Source organism: Ovis aries, chromosome 2, assembly GCF_016772045.2.
Source record: "Ovis aries strain OAR_USU_Benz2616 breed Rambouillet chromosome 2, ARS-UI_Ramb_v3.0, whole genome shotgun sequence".
Lineage (NCBI taxonomy): Eukaryota > Metazoa > Chordata > Mammalia > Artiodactyla > Bovidae > Ovis > Ovis aries.
Genome location: NC_056055.1, coordinates 130,941,142 through 130,965,737, shown reverse-complemented (window position 1 = coordinate 130,965,737; position 24,596 = coordinate 130,941,142). Strand labels below are relative to the sequence as shown.

General features: G+C 36.5%; 1 protein-coding gene across 4 annotated transcripts in view; it reads right to left on the bottom strand.

Annotated features, from left to right (window-relative positions):
- Positions 1 to 24,596, bottom strand: part of SESTD1 (SEC14 and spectrin domain containing 1) — a 147,862-nt gene that overhangs the window by 49,174 nt on the left and 74,092 nt on the right. For all 4 annotated transcript variants that reach the window (XM_042243665.2, XM_015093334.4, XM_042243667.2 and 1 more), the window contains 4 exons: positions 12,040 to 12,153; positions 10,811 to 10,908; positions 3,307 to 3,362; positions 139 to 350 (listed from right to left, as the gene is read on the bottom strand). In XM_042243665.2, the coding sequence (XP_042099599.1) occupies positions 139 to 350; positions 3,307 to 3,362; positions 10,811 to 10,908; positions 12,040 to 12,153 (480 nt within the window). The remainder of the gene's footprint in view (positions 1 to 138; positions 351 to 3,306; positions 3,363 to 10,810; positions 10,909 to 12,039; positions 12,154 to 24,596) is intronic.

Below are 24,596 nucleotides of genomic sequence, written 5' to 3'. Positions count from 1 at the left end.
TTTGAATGTCTGGTTTGACATATCTAAAGCTCTCTATATAGTGTAAATAAGGCTTAGTATAAAATCAGGTACAGAGTAGGAATTACAAAAAAAATTAGATTTTAAAAAGAATTTAATATATTCAAAACAGACACCTACCTGCATCACCTTCTGCTGAATCTCTTCTAACTGTGTACGCTTACTTCGTTGCCTACAAACTTCCTGGTAGCGGGTATATTGCTCTCGCAGTGAATCTAGTAATTTCATAACCTGTGGCTGTGCAAGCAGTTCATCATCCATAGGAGACCATGAGACCCCTCCATCTGAGCCATTAAATCGACGCTGCTGTAATTCGGATAACAATTCATGCCCTTTACAAATGAAAGATACTTGCAATTAATATCCATAAAGAAATCCAAATCTTATTTCTCAGTCTTCTCAATTTTAGTCCCTTAGTTTTAGAACATACCTGCCTATGTCTACCTAACAGGTCTTAAGTACTGAAAAGCAATTTTTCAGTTTATACAGAAATAAACAGGAAGGCTGCATGTATACATACACATATGGATACACACTGTTTAGTTTATCTATACACTATGTTCTGCATCATAACTGTATCACATACAGACAGTCCTTGACTTAGTGATGGTCTGACTTACAATTTTCTGACTTTACAATGTTGCATTCAGTTGAATCCATATTTCAAAATCGAATTTTTTCTTTTTCTGGGCTGGCAACATGCAGTATAACACTTCTGTGATGCTGGGCAGCAGCAGTGAGACACAGCTTGCAGTCGGCTACACAACCATGAGGGTAAACACCTGATACACTGACAACCATCCTGTAATCGCACAGCTATTCTGTTTCTCACTTTCAGTACATTATTCAGTAAATTAGATGAGATACTAAACACTGTAGTATAAAACAGGCTTTGCTTTAGATGATGCCACCCCACTGTAGGGTAATGTAAGTATTCTGAACATGTTTAAGGTAGGCTAGACTAAGCTATGAGGCTTGGTACTTTAGGTGTATTAAATGCATTTCAACATGATATTTTCAACTTATTATGGGTTTATCAGGATGAAACCATGCTGTAACTCGGGGAAGACCAGTGTCATAAATACATACATACCATATACGTCATACTACATGGTAAGCATATAGTATACATATGGCATATGTATTTTCCAGATCTAACTATCTTTCTATCACATTCTTGTTATTATTGGATTCACTGCTCAGGATGCTGTGCCATCCAACACTCTTTCCCTTCAGAGCACAGTTACAATCTGGGACTTCCTGTCTGATGGTACCAATTAGCATGTTTGTCTGATGGTACTAAACAATACTAAGCAATATGTTGTAGGATTTCAGTATTAATTCATACCCTTAAACCATAGCACCTTAGAGAAACGCTGGTGTGTAACAAATGAATGATTAAAGGGATAAAGTCTTCACTACTGGTACAAAATAATATTCAAATAATCTCTACATAAATCTCTACAACATATTAACTGTTGTGAATCACGGGGGGCTATACTAGTATAAAAATTGCATTCAGTGTTCTTTGATTACAGCAACCTTGTAGAGAAAAATAACTCATGCAAAAGAAATTAAAATTATAGAATGTGCAACATCTAAAGCTCTATGTATAATATTAACAATTTTAAAAGTGAATAAACTGTACATTCTAGGATAATACAACTATAATTATTATTAAGGAGTCAAAAATACAGACATTTAAATTCTTTCCTCTTCAATTTTATTAAAGTGTCCTAAATTTAAATGGCTTTAAATAATATAAACATTTTTTCTTATGATTTAGAGGTATTTCCAATTTCTGAAAAACATCCAAGATTGTTTTAAATGTCTCCATTTTATATTTTCTATCTTTGATTTATGAGCCAATAACAAACAAAAAGGATTCGGTGACATATAAAAATAATTCTAAAATACAAATGTAACAAGTTTCTTAATTCAATGGCTTTAGCAACTTTAAAAATGTTAAATATAAACATCATATTAGATATTTTTAATCTAAAGCAATATTTTTACTGACAGTCTATTTTACTGTCTAAACATGCAGTTACTCAGATGACAATTATTTCTTTGTTCTTTCAGGAAGTAAGACCCAAATCATACTGAAAAACTCAAGAAAACTGAATCTATACAATAAAGATATTCAGAATTTATTTCTTTACTCTTCATCATAATTTATAATTGGAAAAACATCTGTTTTAAAGACTTACACAAAGTCTTTCTATATATTTATATATATATACACACACACACATGCATTCTTTACATATATATACCCATAAAAGTCATTAAGTTCAGAATACATATTATTTTTTCTATTTTGATGACTGCTACCTTTGATCTTTTCCTTGTGGATATCAATTCCATTGCAGAAGCAGCACTATATAATGGTTTCAAAGAGCACAGTTAGAGACCAAACTGCCTTGGCTCGAGTACCAAATTCAGCACTGTCAGTTCTGTAATCTGCATAAGTTACTAATCCTATTGCCTCAGTTTCCCCACCTTAACACTGGGATGACAAGAGTACCTACTTCACTGGGCTGTAGTGAAGGATAAATGAGTTAGCGCACTTAAAGTGCTTAAAACATTACCTGCTAGAGGACTAGAATTATGCCCTATTACTAGAAAAATACATTATAAATAAAATTAAGGTATTTTCATTGGAAAAAATTCCAACGCACTCCAGAACGTGTGGAACTACTACTTGGGCTGGAATATGCCCACCACGCAGCTCTGTGCAGGCGAACACGCACTGCGCGCAGGGCCACTGCTGGCGCTACACGTTTTCACACAGATGCCTGCACAGCACAAGTGGCTCTGGATTTATACCTTGTCTTTAGTGCTACGGTGACAGAACTCAATAATCATTTCATCTTGAGCAAGATTCTTCATATCTATAAGCCCTGGCTTCCTCAAATACAAAGAGAGAAGATAATACTTATTTTTTCTAGAGTTGTTATGGGAATGAAATATGAAAATGTACACAAATACAATGTTAGCAACATAATCCATATTCAGTAATCCTCATAGCAACCCAATGAAACAGAAGTTTTTATCTTCAAGTCACAGATAAATAAATTCAAATATTTCAATATAATTGATCATTATTAATAATTTTAATATTAGAGTATATTAATATACTTTTAAACCAAAGAGTAGTTTGAAAAATTTCTTGAGTTTCTACAACAAGAAATAGTATGTACTCAATTCATGTTTGTCTTATTGATTAATATATGGCTGATTAAATGGATTATGATTATCAGTAATGAATACATTGTCTCATCTTACCTGTCTGAAGAACAGTTTCAGGATCAACTGATGGAAGAAAGTTTAAATCCACAGACCTGGCAAGCACCAAAAGAGTAATTTTTAAAAACTGCATGTACTTCTATTTATTAATATATAACTTAAGGAAATACTTTATATATACTTACCAAAACAGGGACATGTAAGTATGAAAATGTGAAGTATACTGGCCTACCAGGCTAATTTCTCTTAAACATCAGGAAGCCCACTAGAGATTAATTAAACAGTAGCAGGCAAAGAAACATCTATGTGATAAATAATAAAATACAATACTTGGAAACTACAATGTATTGCTATTAACTACAGTATTATTTCAAGTATATCAGAGGAATCCATCTTGCTATTTTCCACTGGATACACGCTTTAAACTGAAATTTGTCACTATACAGCAACCCAGGAACATTAACATTAAAAACATGCGTGTATTTTCTCCCATTCAGAAGGCTGTCTTTTCACCTTGCTTATATTTTCCTTTGTTGTGCAGAAGCTTTTAATTTTAATTAGATCCCATTTGTTTATTTTTGCTTTGATTTCCAGAATTCTGGGAGGTGGATCATAGAGGATCCTGCTGTGATTTATGTCTGAGAGTGTTTTGCCTATGTTCTCCTCTAGGAGTTTTATAGTTTCTGATCTTACATTTAGATCTTTAATCCATTTTGAGTTTATTTTTGTGTGCGGTGTTAGAAAGTGATCTAGTGTCATTCTTTTACAAGTGGTTGACCAGTTTTCCCAGCACCACTTGTTAAAGAGATTGTCTTTACTCCATTGTATATTCTTGCCTCCTTTGTCAAAGATAAGGTGTCCATATGTGTGGATTTATCTCTGGGCTTTCTATTTTGTTCCATTGATCTATATGTCTGTCTTTGTGCCAGTACCATACTGTCTTGATGACTGTGGCTTTGTAGTAGAGCCTGAAGTCAGGCAAGTTGATTCCTCCAGTTCCATTCTTCTTTCTCAAGATTGCTTTGGCTATTCGAGGTTTTTGTATTTCCATACAAATCTTGAAATTATTTGTTCTAGTTCTGTGAAAATGTGCCTGGTAGCTTGATAGGGATTGCATTGAATTTGTAAATTGCTTTGGGTAGTATACTCATTTTCACTATATTGATTCTTCCAATCCATGAATATGGTATATTTCTCCATCTATTAGTGTCCTCTTTGATTTCTTTCATCAGTGTTTTATAGTTTTCTATATATAGGTCTTTAGTTTCTTTAGGTAGATATATTCCTAAGTATTTTATTCTTTTCGTTGCAGTGGTGAATGGAATTGTTTCCTTAATTTCTTTTTCTACTTTCTCATTATTCGTGTATAGGAATGCAAGGGATTTCTGTGTGTTGATTTTATATCCTGCAACTTTACTATATTCATTGATTAGCTCTAGTAATTTTCTGGTGGAATCTTTAGGGTTTTCCATGTAGAGGATCATGTCATCTGCAAACAGTGAGAGTTTTACTTCTTCTTTTCCAATTTGGATTCCTTTTATTTCTTTTTCTGCTCTGATTGCTGTGGCCAAAACTTCCAGAACTATGTTGAATAGTAGCGGTGAAAGTGGGCACCCTTGTCTTGTTCCTGACTTTAGGGAAATGCTTTCAATTTTTCACCATTGAGGATAATGTTTGCTGTGGGTTTGTCATAGATAGCTTTTATTATGTTGAGATATGTTCCTTCTATTCCTGCTTTCTGGAGAGTTTTTATCATAAATGGATGTTGAATTTTGTCAAAGGCCTTCTGCATCTATTGAGATAATCATATGGTTTTATTTTCAATTTGTTAATGTGGTGAATTACATTGATTGATTTGCGGATATTGAAGAATCCTTGCATCCCTGGGATAAAGCCCACTTGGTCATGGTGTATGATCTTTTTAATGTGTTGTTGGATTCTGATTGCTAGAATTTTGTTGAGGATTTTTGCATCTATGTTCATCAGAGATATTGGCCTGTAGTTTTCTTTTTTTGTGACATCTTTGTCAGGTTTTGGTATTAGGGTGATGGTGGCCTCATAGAATGAGTTTGGGAGAAAATAATAGCAAATGAAGCAACTGACAAACAACTAATCTCAAAAATATACAAGCAACTTCTGCAGCTCAACTCCAGAAAATAAACGACCCAATCAAAAAATGGGCCAAAGAACTAAATAGACATTTCTCCAAAGAAGACATACGGATGGCTAACAAACACATGAAAAGATGCTCAACATCACTCATTATTAGAGAAATGCAAATCAAAACCACAATGAGGTACCACTTCACACCAGTCAGAATGGCTGCGATCCAAAAATCTGCAAGCAATAAATGCTGGAGAGGGTGTGGAGAAAGGGAACCCTCCTACACTGCTGGTGGGAATGCAAACTAGTACAGCCACTATGGAGAACAGTATGGAGATTCCTTAAAAAATTGCAAATAGAACTACCTTATGACCCAGCAATCCCACTTCTGGGCATACACACCGAGGAAACCAGAATTGAAAGAGACACATGTACCCCAATGTTCATCGCAGCACTGTTTATAATAGCCAGGACATGGAAACAACCTAGATGTCCATCAGCAGATGAATGGATAAGCAAGCTGTGGTACATATACACAATGGAGTATTACTCAGCCGTTAAAAGAATTCATTTGAATCAGTTCTGATGAGATGGATGAAACTGGAGCCGATTATACAGAGTGAAGTAAGCCAGAAAAACACCAATACAGTATACTAACACATATATGGAATTTAGGAAGATGGCAATGACGACCCTGTATGCAAGACAGGAAAGAGACACAGATGTGTATAACGGACTTTTGGACTCAGAGGAGAGGGAGGGTGGGATGATTTGGGAGAATGACATTCTAACATGCATACTATCATGTGAATTGAATCGCCAGTCTATGTCTGACGCAGGATGCAGCATGCTTGGGGCTGGTGCATGGGGATGACCCAGAAAGATGTTATGGGGAGGGAGGTGGAGGGGGTTCATGTTTGGGAATGCATGTAAGAATTAAAGATTTTAAAATTTAAAAAATAAAAACTAAAAAAAATAAAAATAAAAAAAAAATAAAAAAATAAAAACATGCGTGTAGCCATCCTCCAATTAAAAGTTTCTTAGCTACAGCAATCCTTGAGAGCTGCAAATAGCCTCTGATAATCGTATGTGTGTCCCCTAGCACATGTGCTCTCTTCCCTGTACTAATCACATTTCATTTGCAGCTGAACTATGGCCTTCATTTTCTTAAACATATACAGTAAGTGGAGATGATAAAGGAAAGATACATGACAAAGCAAAGCCTGGGGCCTAGCTACTCTAACAGGTCTAGCTCTGTACCTTTCACTTTTGTCAGCTGATCTAGGGCTTCCCCTCTTGTATAGCCCAGGTGCTTCCTAAGGACTGATATAAGGGATGAAAATTTCCAAGAGGGATTTTGTTGTATGGAGTTTAAAAGAGACTATGTAATAACACTTGAGTTCCTTGGGAAGAGATTGGCAAACACAAGATTTCACCGGACACTTCCTGCAGTCACAAGCCATGGTTTCCTAGTGTTTCCCAAAACACTGAACCAGATTACAATTAGGTAGGAAAAAAAACCAGGGTTCCAGTGGCATGTAAGTACAGGAAATTTTAAGAAAGCAATTAAACAGGTTTCTTTACTGCAACAATTTCTCAGGACCGATGTGTGCATGCTAAGTTGCTTCAGCTGTGTCCTACTCTTTGTGACTGCCAGGCTCCTCTGTCCATGGAATTTTTCAAGCAAGAGTACTGGAGTAGGTTGCCATTCCCTTCTCCAGAGGATCTTTCCCACCCAGGGATCGAAACCACATCTCCTTTACTGGTTCTTCACCACTAGCACTACCTGGGAAGCCTGTATTCTGTCAATATTCACGATGATTCTACCAGTGCCCTCTTAGGATGTCTTACCTAAAGAACATGTTTCCGAGAAACACCAGACTTACTGTTAGACTATTCGGAAATAAAGAGGGTTGGCAAATTTCTGTCAAGTAACTTGCATGATATTTTCAATTACATAGCGCGTGCATGTGTGTGATATCTATACACATACTCGCATGTTTACATACATGTAAAATTTTTACACTTACATTTTTATATGGTCTCTAAGGTAGGAATGTTACTAAATGTTAGTTTCAACTTTAGACTTAATCTTCAAACCACTTGTTTTACTTTGTTTTAAATCAAGATTTGGCATTAAACTATGACCTTTTGATAGCTGTCCTACCTTATCTCACTTAATCAGTCTGGACTATTTTGGATTAACAGAGTAACAATGCATTTTGTCAAAGTTTCATTGTATTTATAAGGTCAGATTCAAAAGAGACAGACAAGGTAAGTGTTGATCCTTTCAAATTTCCTAATGAAAAATTACTGTCTAGTGACTACTTTATTGCTGAGGATTAATTTGCTTCCTACAGTGCTTTTCACCTGGGGAAAGGAAACTGGTCTGCAAATTGTTAAGGCTGAAAAGTTCAATGGAAATCTCTTAAAATGATACATCTAGGTAGTTACATTTAGATAATACAAATGAACAATTACTTCATCCAGTGTCATAAAACACTATAAATTCCCCAAGCTGAACTCATGAATATCACATATTTTACAAGGACACAGGAGTTCTACAAGATAGACATTTAAGTGCTAATGTATTTAAATAAGGTTATAATGATTTTATTTCAAGCTGCAAGCTTTTCTGTACTCTTTACAAGCAAAGTAAAACTCGGAAAAGGACGATAAGTCTTTCAGTTTGAAAATATTTCTTGTAAATTATTATACACAGGGTCAGAAAAAAGTAAGTATATTCAACAAAAAACTCTTTTGTAAAGAAACCTGGATTCAAATCAATAAATTTTACATGTAATCAAATTCTCAAGAATTAAAAAATAAATTTAACACAACTTTTGTATGCTAAGTTTGATGGAGACGTGCTTACCTTAGTTCTCTTGGCTTGCATTAACAGAGGTTAACAGAGGTTATCTTTTAACAGATAACTTATAGCTTTGTGAAAATAAAGTAATTGCATGAATAGATTCAAGGATTTGATCTGACAGAGTGACTGAAGAACTATGCACGGAGGTTTGTAACACTATACAGGAGGTGGTGACCAAAACCTTCCCCCAAAAAAGAAATACAAGAAGGCAAAGTGGTTGTCTGCAGAGACCTTACAGATAGCTGAGAAAAGAAGAGAGGTGAAGGGCAGAGGAGAAAGGGAAAGCTATACCGAACTGAATGCAGAGTTCCAGAGAATAGCAAGAAGAGATAAGAAATCCTTCTTAGTGAACAATGCAAAGAAAGAGAGGAAAACAGTAGAATAAGAAAGACTAGAGTTCTCTTTTAAAAAACTGGAAATATCAAAGGAGCATTTCATGCAAAGATGGGCATAAGAAAGGACAGAAATCATATGCACCTAACAGAAGCAAAAGAGTTTAAGAAGAAGTGGCAAGAATACAGAGAACTATACTAAAAAGGTCTAAATGACCCAGGTAGCCATGATAGTGTGATCACTCATCTAGAACCAGACATCCTGGAATGTGAAGTCAACTGGGCCTTAAGAGGAATCACTACAAACAAAGCTAACGGAGGTGATGGAATTCTAACTGGGCTATTTCAAATCCTAAAAGATTATACAGTTACAGTGCTGCACTCAATATGTCAGAAAATCTGTAAAAATCAGCAGTGGCTACAGGACTAGAAAAGGTCAGTTTTCATTTCAATCCCAAAGAAAGGCAATGCCAAAGAACGTTCAAACTACCGTATAATTGAGCTCATTTCACATGCTAGCAAGGTAATGCTCAAAATCTTTCAAGCTAAGCTTCAACAGTACATGAACCAAGAACTTCTAGATGTACAAGCTGGATTTTAAAAAGGCAGAGGAATCAGAGATCAAATTGCCAACATCTACTGGCTCCCTGGTGGCTCAGACGGTAAAGCATCTGTCTACAGTGCAGGAGACCCGGGTTCAAGCCCTGGGTTGGGAAGATCCCCTGGAGAAGGAAATGGCAATCCACCCCAGTACTATTGCCTGGAAAATCCCATGGACAGAGGAGCCTGGTAGGCCCCAGTCTATGGGGTCGCCAAGAGTCGGACACGACTGAGCGACTTCACTTTCACTGGCTCCCTGGTTCCCTGGTGGCTCAGACGGTAAAGCGTCTGCCTGCAACGCGGGAGACCCAGGTTTGATTCCTGGGTCGGGAAGATCCCCTGGAGAAGGAAAGGGCAACCTACTCCCGTACTCTTGCCTAGAAAATTCCATGGATGGAAGGAGCCTGGTGGGCTACAGTCCATGGGGTTGCAAAGAGTCCGACATGACTGAGTGACTTCACTTTCACTGGATCACAGAAAAAGCAAGTAATTCCAGAAAAAACACTTACTTTTGTTTTCTTGACTATGGCAAAGCTTTGACTATGTGGATCACAACAAACTGGAAAATTCTTAAAGAGATGGGAATACCAGACCACCTTACCTGTCTCCTGAGAAACCTGTATGCAGGACAAGAAGCAACAGTTACAACTGGACATGGAACAATGGACTGGTTCAAAGCTGAGAAAGGAGTATGTCAAGGCTGTATACTGTCACCCTGCTTATTTAACTTATGTGCAGAATACATCATATGAAATGCAGACTGGATAAAGCACAAGTTGGAATTAAGACTGCCAGGAGAAATACCAATAACCTCAGATATACAGACGATACCACTCTAATGGCAGAAAGTGAACAGGAACTAAAGAGCCTCTTGATGAGGGTGAAAGACCAAAGTGAAAAGACTCGTGTAAAATCCAACATTCAAAAAATTAAGATCATGGCATCCAGTTCCATCACTTCATGGCAAACAGATGAGTGAAAAGTGGAAACAAGTGACAGATTTTATATTCTTGGGCTCCAAAATCACTGCAGATGGTGACTGCAGCCATGAAATTAAAACATGTTAGCTCCTTGGAAGAGAAGCTATGATAAATCTAGACAGGGTATTAAAAAGCTGAGATATCACTTTGCCAACAAAGGCCCGTACAATCAGAGCCATGCTTTTCCCAGTAGCCAGGTACAGATTTAAGAGCTGGACCATAATGAAGGCTGAGCACCGAAGAATTGATGCTTTTGAATAGTGGTGCTGAAGAAGACTCATGAGAGTCCCTTGGACAGCAAAGAGATCAAACCAGTCAATCCTAAAGGAAATCAACCTTGAATATTCATTGGAAGGACTGATGTTGAAGCTCCAATACTTTGGCCACCTGATGCAAAGGGCTGACTCACTAGAAAAGACCCTGATGCTGGGAAAGATTGAGGGCAGGAGAAGGGGCAACAGAGGATGAGACTGTTAGATGGCATCACCAACTCAATGGACATGCATCTGAGCAAACTCCTGGAGATCCTGAAGGAAAGGAAAGCCTGGTGCGGTGCAGTTCATGGGGTCACAGAGTCAGACAAGACTCAGTGACTAGAAAACAAACAAACAAATAAAAACAAGAGCTTACTGACTGAACAACAAGAAGCCACTTACCTTTCTTTCTCTTGCTGATTTCCTTTATCACTTCCATTGTTAATCAATGCAAGTTCATCTAATAATGATGTAGATTCCTTTGTAAACTTCTCAAAAACCTACAGTATGAGATTTTATTAACATATTAAGAATAACCTTAGAAGTTCATATGAACAGAAAGATTTCCAACAAAGAGCAACATAATTAGCCAGGGGGGATTCTGGTTCCAGCTCTGGATATCAGAGTTCACAAGTCAATCACTAGAGCCCAGCAATGTAAAAGACAAAAACCACCTGTTTTTTACAACTGAGAAACAACACTGCTTTCGAAAACAGTGAATAGTTTCAATGGATAAGGAATTTTTATAATTTAAATACATTAAGAAATTATTTTATTTCTCAATCAGATCAGTTTATATTTATTCCTGTTTCCTTAAGAAACATCTGCACCAACAATCATTTTCACTATATGAACATTATTTAGACCAGTTCTAAGCCTCTAATTTCAGTTAAAAGAATATTTCTTTATGTTATTCTATTAATCATTCTGACTATATGTAATAGTTTAAAAGTTTTATATACAAGCATGTAGCAGAAGAATAAATTAGTTATAATCTTAACATGATTCATTAAAATATTTCTAAAAAGGGATTTGGGCAAGTCTGTTTATAACAAAATAGACACTTATTTGTCTAATATCATTATTCAAAATACGGTGAAAAAAGAACTGGTTATCCATTCTGAAATATCCATTAACTCACTGTTCTCCAAAACATTAGCATATAGTCTAAACTACGTTAACTTATATCTGTTCTTTTAGTCCCCAGCTGTTCAATTAAACAATAATGCATTTGTGTACAGAATAGCAGATTTCCAAAGTCTGTTCTGAGAAAGAAGATATATTTTCAGAAATAAAAACTTTAACCTTGCTTTTCAACTCAAATTGACGTCTAAATATTTCTCTGAAAATGGTGCACCAACTAGATTATCTCTCAGAAAATTATGCCACTATTATTCAACTCAAAAGATTTACAACTTTAATACTGCTGCTAATGACATCAGTAATAGTTAGCACGTGTGAGTCTGTCTCCAGAGTACCTGCTTTCAAGCATAATGCTATCACGTACATGCTATATTTCTTTGGTTTTGAACAATGAAAAACAATCTACATTTTAGTGGATTAAAATGAAATAGCTATCAAAATATCTTATTTATATGTAATAACATGTTATCTCATTGTAATATACCAACCAGCCTCTTATTTAACCAATCCATGTGGTCATAGGTGAGACTCCCACCAAAATCTTCCGTTAACTGGCATGGTTCTATATAACGAGTCAATTTATTGGCAGATACTAAAATAACCTATAAAGGTAAAAAAAAAAAAAAGAAATAAAAACCACTTAATGAGCCACTATTAATGTCAAGAAAAGTGATGAGGTGGTAATATCCAATACTGTTTCCAACATAATTAAATATAATATAAATATTTAATAATATAACAACATTTAAAAGCAATTCAATAAACTGTCAATATCTTTTAAGAAAAGAGCTACCATAATCCATTTCTAAAATCTCATTTTAAAAAAAGAGACTAGCAGCTCAGTTTAAATCTTTTCAAAATCATATCAATGTGAGTAATTTCTTGGTATAAAAGTCAGTCCCTTTAGCTGTTGTTGTTCAGTCACCAAGCCGTGTCTGACTCTGTGTGACCCCAGGAACTGCATCACGCCACGTTTCCCTGCCCTCCACTGTCTCCTGGAGCTTGCTTAAACTCATGTCCATCGAGTCGGTGATGCCATCCAACCATCTCATCCTCTGTCGCCCCTTCTCCTCCTGCCCTCAATCTTCCCTTATTTGGCACAATATTCGAACAGTGAAAACATATCTCCTGAGAAACTGGTATCATGTAGCCCTTATAACTTAACAGTTTAATGATATGTTATTCATTTTTTCAACATTCACTGTTTTGTGCCTGACTCTCTGCGACCCCATGGACTGTAGCCCGCCAGGCTCCTCCGCCCATAGCATTTTCAAGGCAAGAATACTGGAGTGGGTTGCCATTTCCTTCTCCATAGTGGACGCTACATTTATTTATTAGAAGTATTATTTATGAGAAGTGACATGTTCCAGAGCTGGGAATATAAGGATGAATAAGATGCTTCTACAAAGTAAATGAGCTTTTTTTTTTTTAAAATTTATTTTTTTATTGAAGGAAAATTGCTTTATAGAATTTTGTTGCTTTCTGTCAAACCTCAACACGAATCAGCCATAGGTTATTACTTCTATAATATTCCAGAGAGTTTTGCACGTTTTTATAAAAAGAAGTATATTACAAGTTTTCCAGTTTGTTTCTAAAACCTTTACTGAAAATACTCTAAATCTAAATGTTTTCTCTTTGGTCATGGTAGCACAGAGGGCCAAAAGCTTTACCAGGATATCACAAATGATTTTGAATCCCTTTCCTAGGTTAAACATTATTATACGATAACTGGAAGGATACTAAGCCAGGCACCAGTTATTCCAGGTTTCTGTCCTAGCTCTGCCACAAATTCACTGACTTGCAGAAGACAACCTAAAGGAATTCACTCCAGGCTTATCCATGTGCCAAAGAAGGCAGCTGCGTTAAATTATCTATGATGTCTCTTTAAGCTCTAAGAGGTCATAATTCTAATGAGTTGTCATCCTATACATTTAATTTGGGTCATTTTCTCCAATAAATAACCTATCTTGCGCAGTGAAGAAAGACAGCAGTTGTCATCTTCTATCCACTCTGGTTCATCTCACTATATACACCTAAATACATTAAGTTCATGTGCAGTTGTAGTTCCTAAATACCTTAAAGTTCATTAGCAACAGATTTCAAGTTTAGTAAGCCAAAGGGAGGGACTTCCTTGGTGGCTGAGTGGTAAAGAATCTGCCTGCTGATGCAGGAGATGCAGGTTTGACCCCTGGGTCAGGAAGATTCCCTGAAGAAGGAAATAGCAACCCACTTCAATATTCTTGCCTGGGAAATCCTCCTGAGAGGAGCCTAGTGGGCTATAGTCCATGGTGTCTCAAAGAGTAGGACACAACTTAGCAATTATCAACAACAAAAGCCAAAGGGAAAATTCAGTTATTTTCTGTGAATTTATAAGTTCTGAATATTTCTTTTTTTCCTAAAAATCAATTTAAATGTAATGAGTACAGATTCACTTTCTTCCATGATGCAAAATATATTTGAGATTATGCTGCTGCTGCTGCTAAGTTGCTTCAGTCGTGTCCAACTCTGTGCGACCCCATAGATAGCAGCCCACCAGGCTCCCCCATCCCTGTGATTCTCCAGGCAAGAACACTGGAGTGGGTTGCCATTTCCTTCTCCATGAGAATATACTATCTCTTACTAAATATAATTTTTTAAATAGTTGGCTAAGATTACTGCTATTATGATATTTTTATTTATGCAAAACAAATGTAAACAAAAGAACACGATAATTATGGAAATTTGCATAAGACAAATTTTCTCCATCACTACAAAAAAGTTTATAGTATCCATATTCTTTTAAAATTCACTGGTGGCTGTTCAAAGTGAAAACAGTCGATCTGCTATATAGATATACCAAATTGTATCAACAGCAAAGGCATCTCAAAGCGAAACAAAGTCAAGAAAGAAAACAAAGGTTTAAACAGTCAGGTGATCTGACTCAAAACCACCATCACTTCAAATTAACAGTTTAGAGAACTATCTACCGTGGTGAAATAGCTCCATTTCCGCTGCAATAATCTCACTTTTATTGAGATGGCAAGGGTGAGGAGAAAGCGCAGAGGAGGCTGGCAAAAAAGCCACAACTGTTTTTATTTTATTGCATAACATATGTTTCAAAAAGAATGAGGGAAACAACATTTTAGGAGAAGTCTGCAATGGTAGGAAAGAATCTTATTGTGTGAAAATGGCTGTATCTAAGAATCTTCTTTTCAAGTGAGTCAGGAGTGTCCTCCTAAGAAGAAAGGAGAAGTCTTCCTCTCAGCACACAGTTGGTGTTGTTTTCAGCTGCCTTTGGAGAATGACACCACTTGCCAGAATGCAACACATAAGCTATACAGACAACTGCTTCCAAGAGGACAAATCACCTTCTAACAGACAGCAAACTGAACTCTAAGCGACAGCAACCATCACAGAAGAATGTGACTTCACAAACATAGTAATTTCAAATACACAAGCAAAAATATGATACTGCATTTTTCAGGGCTGAGCATGGGGAAGTGAGGCTTAAGGTCTGAGGTGAAATTAGAATGCTAATTCTAACCCTAACCCTAATTTTAAAAAAGGAAATTGTTTAGAGAAAGATCTCTGGACCTTAGTAAATTACAGAAACAGATTAGAAAGTAAATAATCTATATATTAAAAAAAAAAAAACCTAACACATTTCCAAATCAATGTGGTAAGACAAATTTGGATTCTCATGCTAGGTTATTTTCTCTAAAACCATTCATTGCAGCTTCTTACATTTCAAAAATTTATACTAGGAAAATTTCCTATATTCCCTTTTCTTAACAGTTCTTAAAGAAATCACTAAAACACCAAACCTGCATACAAGTTAAAATATAAAACAGTGCAAATCAGGGAGTCATTTTATCTTATGGGAGATGTTTTATTACCTGGCAAAGAGGAAAATAAAATTAATTAAACAAAAATTTAGTCCTCCAAAGCAATGATCACCAAAATTAAAAAGAAAATTAGAAAATAAGAGTTCAAAACATATTGAGGTCACATGCATTATGTGTGACCCCCTTTTTACCCTAAGATTCAAAATACGAAAACACATAAATAATGACCCAACTGCTGAACATTCTAATACAAAGTACAAAAGACACAAAAAGACACAGACTTTCCCTAGCAGCTCAGATAGCAAAGAATACACTTGCAATGCAGGAGACGTGGGTTCAGTCTCTGAGTTAGGAAGGAGAATGGAAGGCTACCCACTCCAGTATTCCTGCCTGGATAATCCCATGGACACAGGAGCCTGGCAGGTTTATAGCCCATGGGGTCACAAAGAAGTCGGACACGACTGATTAACACATAGAAAGATACAAGTACATAACAGTATTAGAACATTCATTTAGACATACTATCATCAGTTCTTATTATCTATAAAGTTTATAATCTATTATCTATTAAGTTCTTTATATTATCTATAAAACTTCCATATCTATTGACATTTTCATCTACTCTAAAATGGTTAATTAATAAAAAGTCCCATTTTGCTAGCTCTAAAGCAAATCTTCTTAAAAATCAAACAATGTCTACTTGTGGAGAAGATGGAACCATGAATTTGACATTTCATTTTTCAAAAAATACTTAATACCATTCTTAGAGGAATGGAACATCTCAGAAAATAACCCACTATATCACTCTAAAGCAGCACTTCCCAGTTACAAAAATCTTGTATCATTATACAGCAATTTTATTGCTTTGTCTAGAATATAATTAGAAATAATATGCAATGAGTTTAAGTTTAAAAAAGAAATTCACTAAACTATTACTATTATAAAATACTGCATCAAAGTGAACTTCATAATACTATCTTAACATATACCAAAGTAAAAAGACCAATTTTGACTTATCTACAAATGCAATTCATAATCTTTAATTTTAAAATAGTTATGCAAGACAGAATGAATCGTAAATCATCTTTAAAATTATCTATTTTCATGTTGGATAAAATCACACATAAATTAGGATGAAAAGTGGTTTTATGCCAGCACAAACAGAGGGGGAAATTATTTTTATAACCTGATCTTTGAAATTTTACTTTTATACTAAAAAAAAATTAGCTGGTTTACTTTTATACTTTTTTATATTTCCTTTTAAGCAATTATATGAGTACAGGTTTGTCTAACCTGGTAGACAACTCTTTGTGTAGAAAGTCTTTCAGTCCCCATAATGAAGATCCAAATTTGCTCTAATCACATTATATACTATCTTTTTTACCATAATTTTTAGAGTACTAAAGACATTATGATAAATAATAATTTTGGTGAAATGAGTACAATTTATTCATCAGGATAATTGCTCTGAGTTAAATTTTTAGGATTATTACCATTCTTATGCTCCTTATTAAGTTGTTATATAACAACTAGCAGTGAATTTTACAGTTCTGTTATTGACAAGCGTTTCTTTTAAGTAAAACCACCGTATCATTTATAATTTCCAGCTTAGTAATAAATCTTAAATGACTGATAGATTTCCAAATGATTGATAGATTTCCACCTAACTAGTCAATTGATAATATTAGAAAGATTTTAAACTCAGTTAAGCTTACGTTAACTCAAAATAGCTCAATTTTGAGCATAAGACCTGGAACCTTAAAACTCCTAGAAGAAAATACAGGCTGTAAACTCCCTGACAGAGGTCTTGGCACTGATTTTTTTTAATCTGACACCAAAAGTAAAAGCAATAAAAATAAATAAGCAGGACTGCATCATACTAAAAACCTCCTGCACAGCAAAAGGAACCATCAACAAAATAAAAAGGCAAACAAACTCAATGGAAGACAGTATTTGGAAATCATATATCTGGTAAGGAGCCAATATCCAAAAACGTATAAAGAACTCAGAACTCAACAGCAAAAAACAAACATCCAATTCAAAAATGGGCAGACAGGAAACACATGAAAATGTGTTCAACATCACTAATTATTAGAGAAATGCAAACCAAAACAGTGAGGTATCACCTCACACCAGTCAGAATGGCCATCATCAAAAAATCTACGAACAATAAATGCTAGAGAGGAGGTGGAGAAAAGGGACCCCCTCCTACACTGTTGGTGGGAATGTAACTGATATAGCCATTATGGACAACAGTATGGAGATTCCTTAAAAAATGAGGAATAAATCTGCCATATGACCCAGCAACTGCATTAGTGGGCGTACACTCTGAGAAAGCCGTAAACAAAGAAGAGACATGTATTCCCATGTTCACAGCTGCACTGTTTACAGGAGCCAGGACATGGAAGCAACCTAGATGTTCATCAACTGATGAATGGACAAAGAAGATCTGGTACGTATATACAGTGAAATATTACTCAACCATAGAAAGAACGAATCTGAGTCAATTCTAGTGGGGCGGATGAACCTAGAGCCTGTTATCATAGTGAAGTAAGTCAGAAAGAGAAAAACAAATCTACTATACTAACATATATATGCAACCTAGAAAAATTATATTCCTGAACCTATTTTCAAGGAAGGAAAGGCGATGCACAGGCAGAGGATGGACTTGTGGACACAGCAGGGGAGGAAGAGAGTGGGACGAATGGAGAAAGTGGCATCAATATACATAGACTATTGGGTGTAAGATGGACAGCGAGTGAGAAGCTGCTGTGTAGCATAGGGAGCCCAGTCTGAAGCTCTGTGATGACTTGGAGGGAGGGAAGGTGGGAGAGGAGGAGAGGAAATGGAAGGAATGTCTGTGTAATTATGGCTGATTTGCATTACTGTATGGCAAAAACCAACCCAACATGAAATTTTTTTAAATCTAAATAAAAAAACAGCATGGAAGTTTCTCCAAAACCTCTTTACCTTCTGGCTAAGTCAGAAGGAGAAAGATAAATAGCATCTCATATGGGGAATCTAAGTTGGCAAACAAAAACAAGCTCATAAATACAGAGAACTACTAGGTGGGGTGGGGTGTGAAGAAATGTGTTAAGGGGATCAAAAGGTATAAAGAAAAAAAAAGCTAATGTACTACTGGGAAAGGTGTACATCAAAGCTGTATATTGTCACTCTGCTTATTTAACACATAGGCAGAGTACATCATGCGAAATTCTGGGCTGGATGAAGCTCAAGCTGGAATCAAGATTGCCAGAAGAAATATCAATAACCTCAGATATACAGATGACATCATCCTAACGGTAGAAAGCAAAGAAGAACTACAGAGTCTTTGATGAAGGTGAAAGAGAAGAGTGAAAAAGCTGGCTTAGAACTCAACATTCTAAAACCTAAGTTCATGGCATCTAGTCCCATCATTTCAAGGCAAATAAATGGGGAGAAAAATACAAACAGTGACAGACTTTATTTTCTTGGGCTTTAAAATCACTGTGGATGGTGACTGCAGCCATGAAATTAAAAGATGACTGCTCCTTGGAAAAAAAGCTACGACAAACCTAGACAGGCATTACAAAGCAGAGACATCACTTTGCCAACAAAGGTCCATATGGTTTTCCAGTAGTCAGGTACAGATGTGAGAGTTGGCCATATAGAAGGCTGAGTGCCGCAGAATTTATGCTTTCAAACTATGGTGCTGAAGAAGACTCTAAAGAGTCTTGGACAGCAAAAGAGATCAAGCCCGTCATCCTAAAGGAAATTAACCCTGAATATTCACTGGAAGGATGGATGTTAAAGCTGAAGCTCCAATACTCTGGCCCCTTGATGTGAAGAGCTGACTCATTTGAAAAGACCCTGTTGCTGGGAGAGACTGAGAGCAGGAGAAAAAGGGGGTGACAGAGGATGAGATGGTTGGATGGCATCACAAACTCAATGGACATGAGTTTGAACAAACTCAGGGAGATAGTGAAGGACAGGGAAGCCTGGCATGATGCCATTCATGGGGCTGCAAAGAGTCATATACAACTGAGCAACTGGACAGCATCAACACTTTAAATGAAAAAGAAATTGCTTATATTTTTGAAAAGGGGAAATTTTAAAAAGTGAATTCTTCCTTTAAGTATTTAATAATTTGGAAAATAATATGGGAAAACATTAAAAAAAAAAACCCCACTAGTCTTGGTTAGGAATACAAAGCTTATAGAGAGATTGGTACTAAAATCAGTAGTACCAAATTTCAGAAAATAGCTTCTATTATTCTGCAATGATCTGAATGTTCAGGAAGACCCTTGAGAGTCCCTTGGACTTCAAGGAGATCCAACCAGTCCATCCAAAAGCAGATCAGTAATGGGTGTTCATTGGAAGGACTGACGGTGAAGCTGAAACTCCAATACTGGCCACCTGATGCAAAGAAGTGGCTCATTGGAAAAGACCCTGATGCTGGGAAAGATTGAGGGCAGGAGGAGAAGGGGATGACAGAAGATGAGATGGTTGGATGGCATCACTAACTCAATGGACATGGGTTTGGGTAGACTCCAGCAGTTCGTGATGGACAGGGAAGCCTGGCATGCTGCGGTTCATGGGGTCGCAAAGAGTCGGACATGGCTGAGTGACTGAACTAAACTGAACTGATGTCACTAATGTTCAAATTCAAATTTTACAAAATATAATTCTATTAAAAATATACTTCACATATCAGAAACACTATCTAAATCTTAGGGAATGGGCAAAAGATATTCTTGGGCGTTTGTTCACGCAGAGCTAGACTTGTGACTTTAACCTACTTTCTCTTTCAGTAGGTACTAATCTCGGTAGGAGCAAGGGGTAAATTTTAGATTTTGTTCAAGAGAAATGCAAATGATGTATGATCGGTGGATTTTTAAAAATTTTATTTATGCTAAAATAATTTTATTTATGTGTGCAAGATCTAAAATGAAAATGTGTCTCTGTATGCTTAGTACAAATTCATGTGGATACTATACGTTATACACATACTATTTCAATAGCATAAATTTATGTTCAGTAGGGTAACAGAATCTTAAAGTTTAGAATTTATGGATTAGGACATTAGCAAATATTGTGTCTACTCTGGCAATCTTATCTGTCTATAAAAATCCTAAATTCCTCAAGTGCTCTTTGAACCACACCTCACAAGTTACCAATGACTTCGTTAGGTAATGAGTTGCAGGATCTGTTTCACTTATGGTTATTTTATAGTCACATGGGTGTCGTGACTTTAGCCTTATGAAAATCACTCTTTAGCATATGCTTTATCTCATCTATTCAGGGATGTGGTGGGGTCATATCCTGATTGTTAAGACCCCCTGGAGGAGGAAATGGCAACCCACTACAGTATTCTTGCCAAGACAATCCCCATGAACAGAGCAGCCTGGAGGGCTACAGTCTATGGAATTGCAAAGAGGCAGGCATGACTGAGCGGTTGAGTAAGCACAACCAATGTTAATTATCCTCAAATATTCATCTCCATGAATATCTTAGTATGTACAGATATAATTAAAATCTGAAAGAAAAGGGTTATTGGTTATATTTAAAGTAGTTATCACTTTAATAAGCAGAAATTTAAACTTTAGATATATCTCCAGGGAAATCTGACACCTGGTAACAAGTGTAAAGTGAACCAGAGTAACATGGAAGAACTATAAGATGGAGGGAAAAATACTGTCTACGAGAGTTTTTCAAACTTTTGCCAAGTCCTTTCAAAGGAAATAAAAACTTAACATTTTTAAAATAGTAATGTCCTACGTAAATATTTTTTCCTTTATTTTACATATGTTAGAGAGAGGTTAAGATAAGACAAATTAAACAACTAAACCACAATATTTTACTAACTAGTACATACCACTGTTCAACAAGTTTGAGGAAAAAGGTATTTATCATAAAGTTTTTAATCAAAGATTTATGAAGGTTTACTGGAATCTAATTTACAGAAAGACCCAAAACGTATTTCTCCTTTACTCCCACCCTTCCATCTATAACTAAAATACTTATCCTTCCCTAATAAAAAATTCTCAAAGAATCTAACACTGAAACTTTCACTCTGTAGGCACTCAGATGCTTTTACTTTTTAAATTCGATTCATGCTAAAAATGTGTGTGCAAGATCTAAAATGCAAGTGTGTCTCTGAGCGCTTAATACAGATTCACGTGTATGTTATCTGTTATACTATTTCAATGTGAATATTTGGTTGTATCTGTTGGCTGGGGAATATTTTTCTCACTAAAGAAAATAATTTTCTGCAAAAACTAGAAAGAAGTCAGAAGTGATGGTACCACAGGTATTCTCGACAGAAACATGAAGGAAGTCTGGTCCTGGATCCTAACACTGGTATGGCCTCAAAAAGAAAAAAGGATCAGATGACGTAATAGAAGAAATAAGACAAGAAGACAACTTAGAACAGTGGTTAACAGTACTGGTGGTTAACATTACTGCTCTTACTGGTTAACATTACCAGTAAAAAAAAAAATTTACCTTCATGAATGACAATAAAGAATGAGAAAATAAGATCCTTTTGATTATTAGTTTCTCAATTTAAGATTAATGCCAGCACTACTTCAATTCTACCTTGTCATTAGACTATATAGATACTATCAACTAACCAGCAAAAGGTACCAAAGCACGAGGTATAATGCTACTGAAGGTCAGAAAGCCCTGGAATATCTGAGTTGCTAACAAGGAACAGGTAGGTATCTATTTCAGAGACAGGAAGAATATATAAAGAAATATTTAGATGACCAATGAGATGTCCTGAGATGAGGAATATTCAATGGCTGATGAAAAACACTAGGAAATTGGACAAGAGGAAGGTCATCCAGAGGGGGGAAAAAAAATAGAAAGGATAATAGGCAGGAAAATATGAAATCACGGTAACAAGCTGTCATTAAAATGACAACCGGATATTTATTTGATGAATACTGTGGACAGCTGGTAATAAATTTTTGTGATGAATAATTCAATAAGGTAAAACATAAACTTTTGCTTATAGGAATATCAGTACTCATAACAGTTATTCTTTTAAAAATATTTAGAATATATACTAAAACATAAGCTCAATTATGACAACTCAAATGATCCAAAATAACATCAAGGAAAGTAACTGTTAATCAAACAAACATCTATAATGATATGTAGTTCTAAGTATCATTTAATGACTGGTTTTGAATTGCCCCTTAGAGCAGATTATGTTTGGTGGTATATTAGCCAGCATTTGAAATTACTCTCATCTCATTAAGACATCAGGCTTTTAAATAAGTGTCTAGTGCTTATTTACTTATCTAGCTAGAAAAATAGCTGGATCTCTTCAATATGTGAAAGAAATATACTGATACAATAAGCTGTAAAACCACAGTTTTAAAACTAAGTTAAAACTAAACAATCTACGATATCAGTTCAAGGCAGATAGGAATTCTCTGTCTTCCATTTTACCCTCTAAGATGCAAGGTATTTAGCCATTACAAATTCATATAGCATGAAACCCAACTAGGCATACCATTTCTGAGCAGATGCCTCACTTAAGCAGGATGCGACAAGTTCCTCACGAAAGGGATCTCTGCTCTTACTTGGTGTTCACAGTGTTAGCTTCTGAACTACTGGCCTCTGTCCACTCTGCATTCCATCAGAGCAACACTTCCTGCATGGCTCTGGCATATAAGGCAGCCCTCCCTGCCTGAATGAAATACTCGCTCACCAGGGCTACATGCAGGCCTCTTGCGTTCAGCGTTTACTGTCTTCCCTCAGTCCACTTTTGACTCTCCTCCATGGGATGCAGTTTTCCATCTGGCAATTAGGCTAACAGCTTTCCTAGCCAACAGCCAGGGCTGCCTTCCCTTGCACTACTGGCGAACAGTTCTAGTAAGTCTACATCACAGTCAAATCAGCCCATGACAAAAGTTTGCCAGATAACACTGGAAAACAAAACATCTGTCTTCTGCTTAGGATATGTAGAAAGATGGAAAGAACACTGCTCCAATCCTTACAAGAACAACAAAATAATGCAAATTAATCTGAAACATGAAATTTTTTTAACACATCACAGAGTTAAGTCCACAGGAAAACCAGTAAAGACCCTCCTTCAAGGACAAATGGAGCTGGAACACTTGCTTACCTGGGGAAAATACCAGGTATGATACAAGTCAGATTAAGAATCCAGCCAAATTTTCCAATGAATTGCTAAAGGCCAAATGTGGTTTGGTATAAAGGTACTGAACCTGTTGGAAACAAAGATACAAGAAGAATTCAAACGTACCTGCAGATTCTTCTCCACAGACCTCTCAAGAGACTCATGAGGAAGATTGTGGATACGGAGGTAAGAAATTACAAAAAAGACCTGGGGTAAGGGGACAGCAACCACCAACGGAAAGGCAGGAAGCTGAAGCACAGCCCAGATTCCTCAACTCTGTCATCCCTAAGGGACAAGAACTTTCAGGGGCTGAGGGAAGCCAGTGAGACAGGATGACCTGTGCTGTTTTGTTTTTAAATCACTCGATTGTGTCAGATTCTCTGCAACCTCACAGACCATAGCCCGCCAGGCTCCTCTGTCCATGGGATTTCCCAGGCAAGAATACAGGAGTGGGTTGCCATTTCCTTCTTCAGGGGACCTTTCTGATCCAGGGATCAAACCCACCTCTCCTTCTTGGCAGGTGGATTCTTTAGCACTGAACCACCTGGGAAGCCCTTTGAACGCAAAACCCCACTGCAGCTGGAGGAAGGGGAAAGAAAGGCCCTCTATCCTAGTGGAAGCAGGGATATATTATGAACTCAGACTGCTAGTCTTCCTAAAGCTGGGAAAGCGGGTCCTAGACCCTCTAGACCCTGGGTCCCAAAGCATTCCTAAGACCGAAGCTGAATCAGAACAAGAAAAAAATGAACCACTGACGAACACTGAGTAACAAGTAACAGTAGCCTATTGCTGAGCGGCATGCAAAGAGAAACCTTTTCTGAGACACACAGGCACAAAAGAAAGATCTACAGCTGAGGGTGAAACAAACACCCACTCTAGAGGAGTCTGAAGCCTGTCATGCCCCGAGGAAAAGAAGAGCAACAGCCAGAGCCAGTTCAACTCCTGTCTAGACTAAATCAAGCCCGTCCCTGCCTAAGAGCCCAGCAAAAACAAGAGGGGCTCATGTACAGGCACAAATACAGTTTATCTCAGTCTTTACTATCCTAACAAGATGTCCAACATGCAACATACAAAAAGCAAGAGTGGAAAC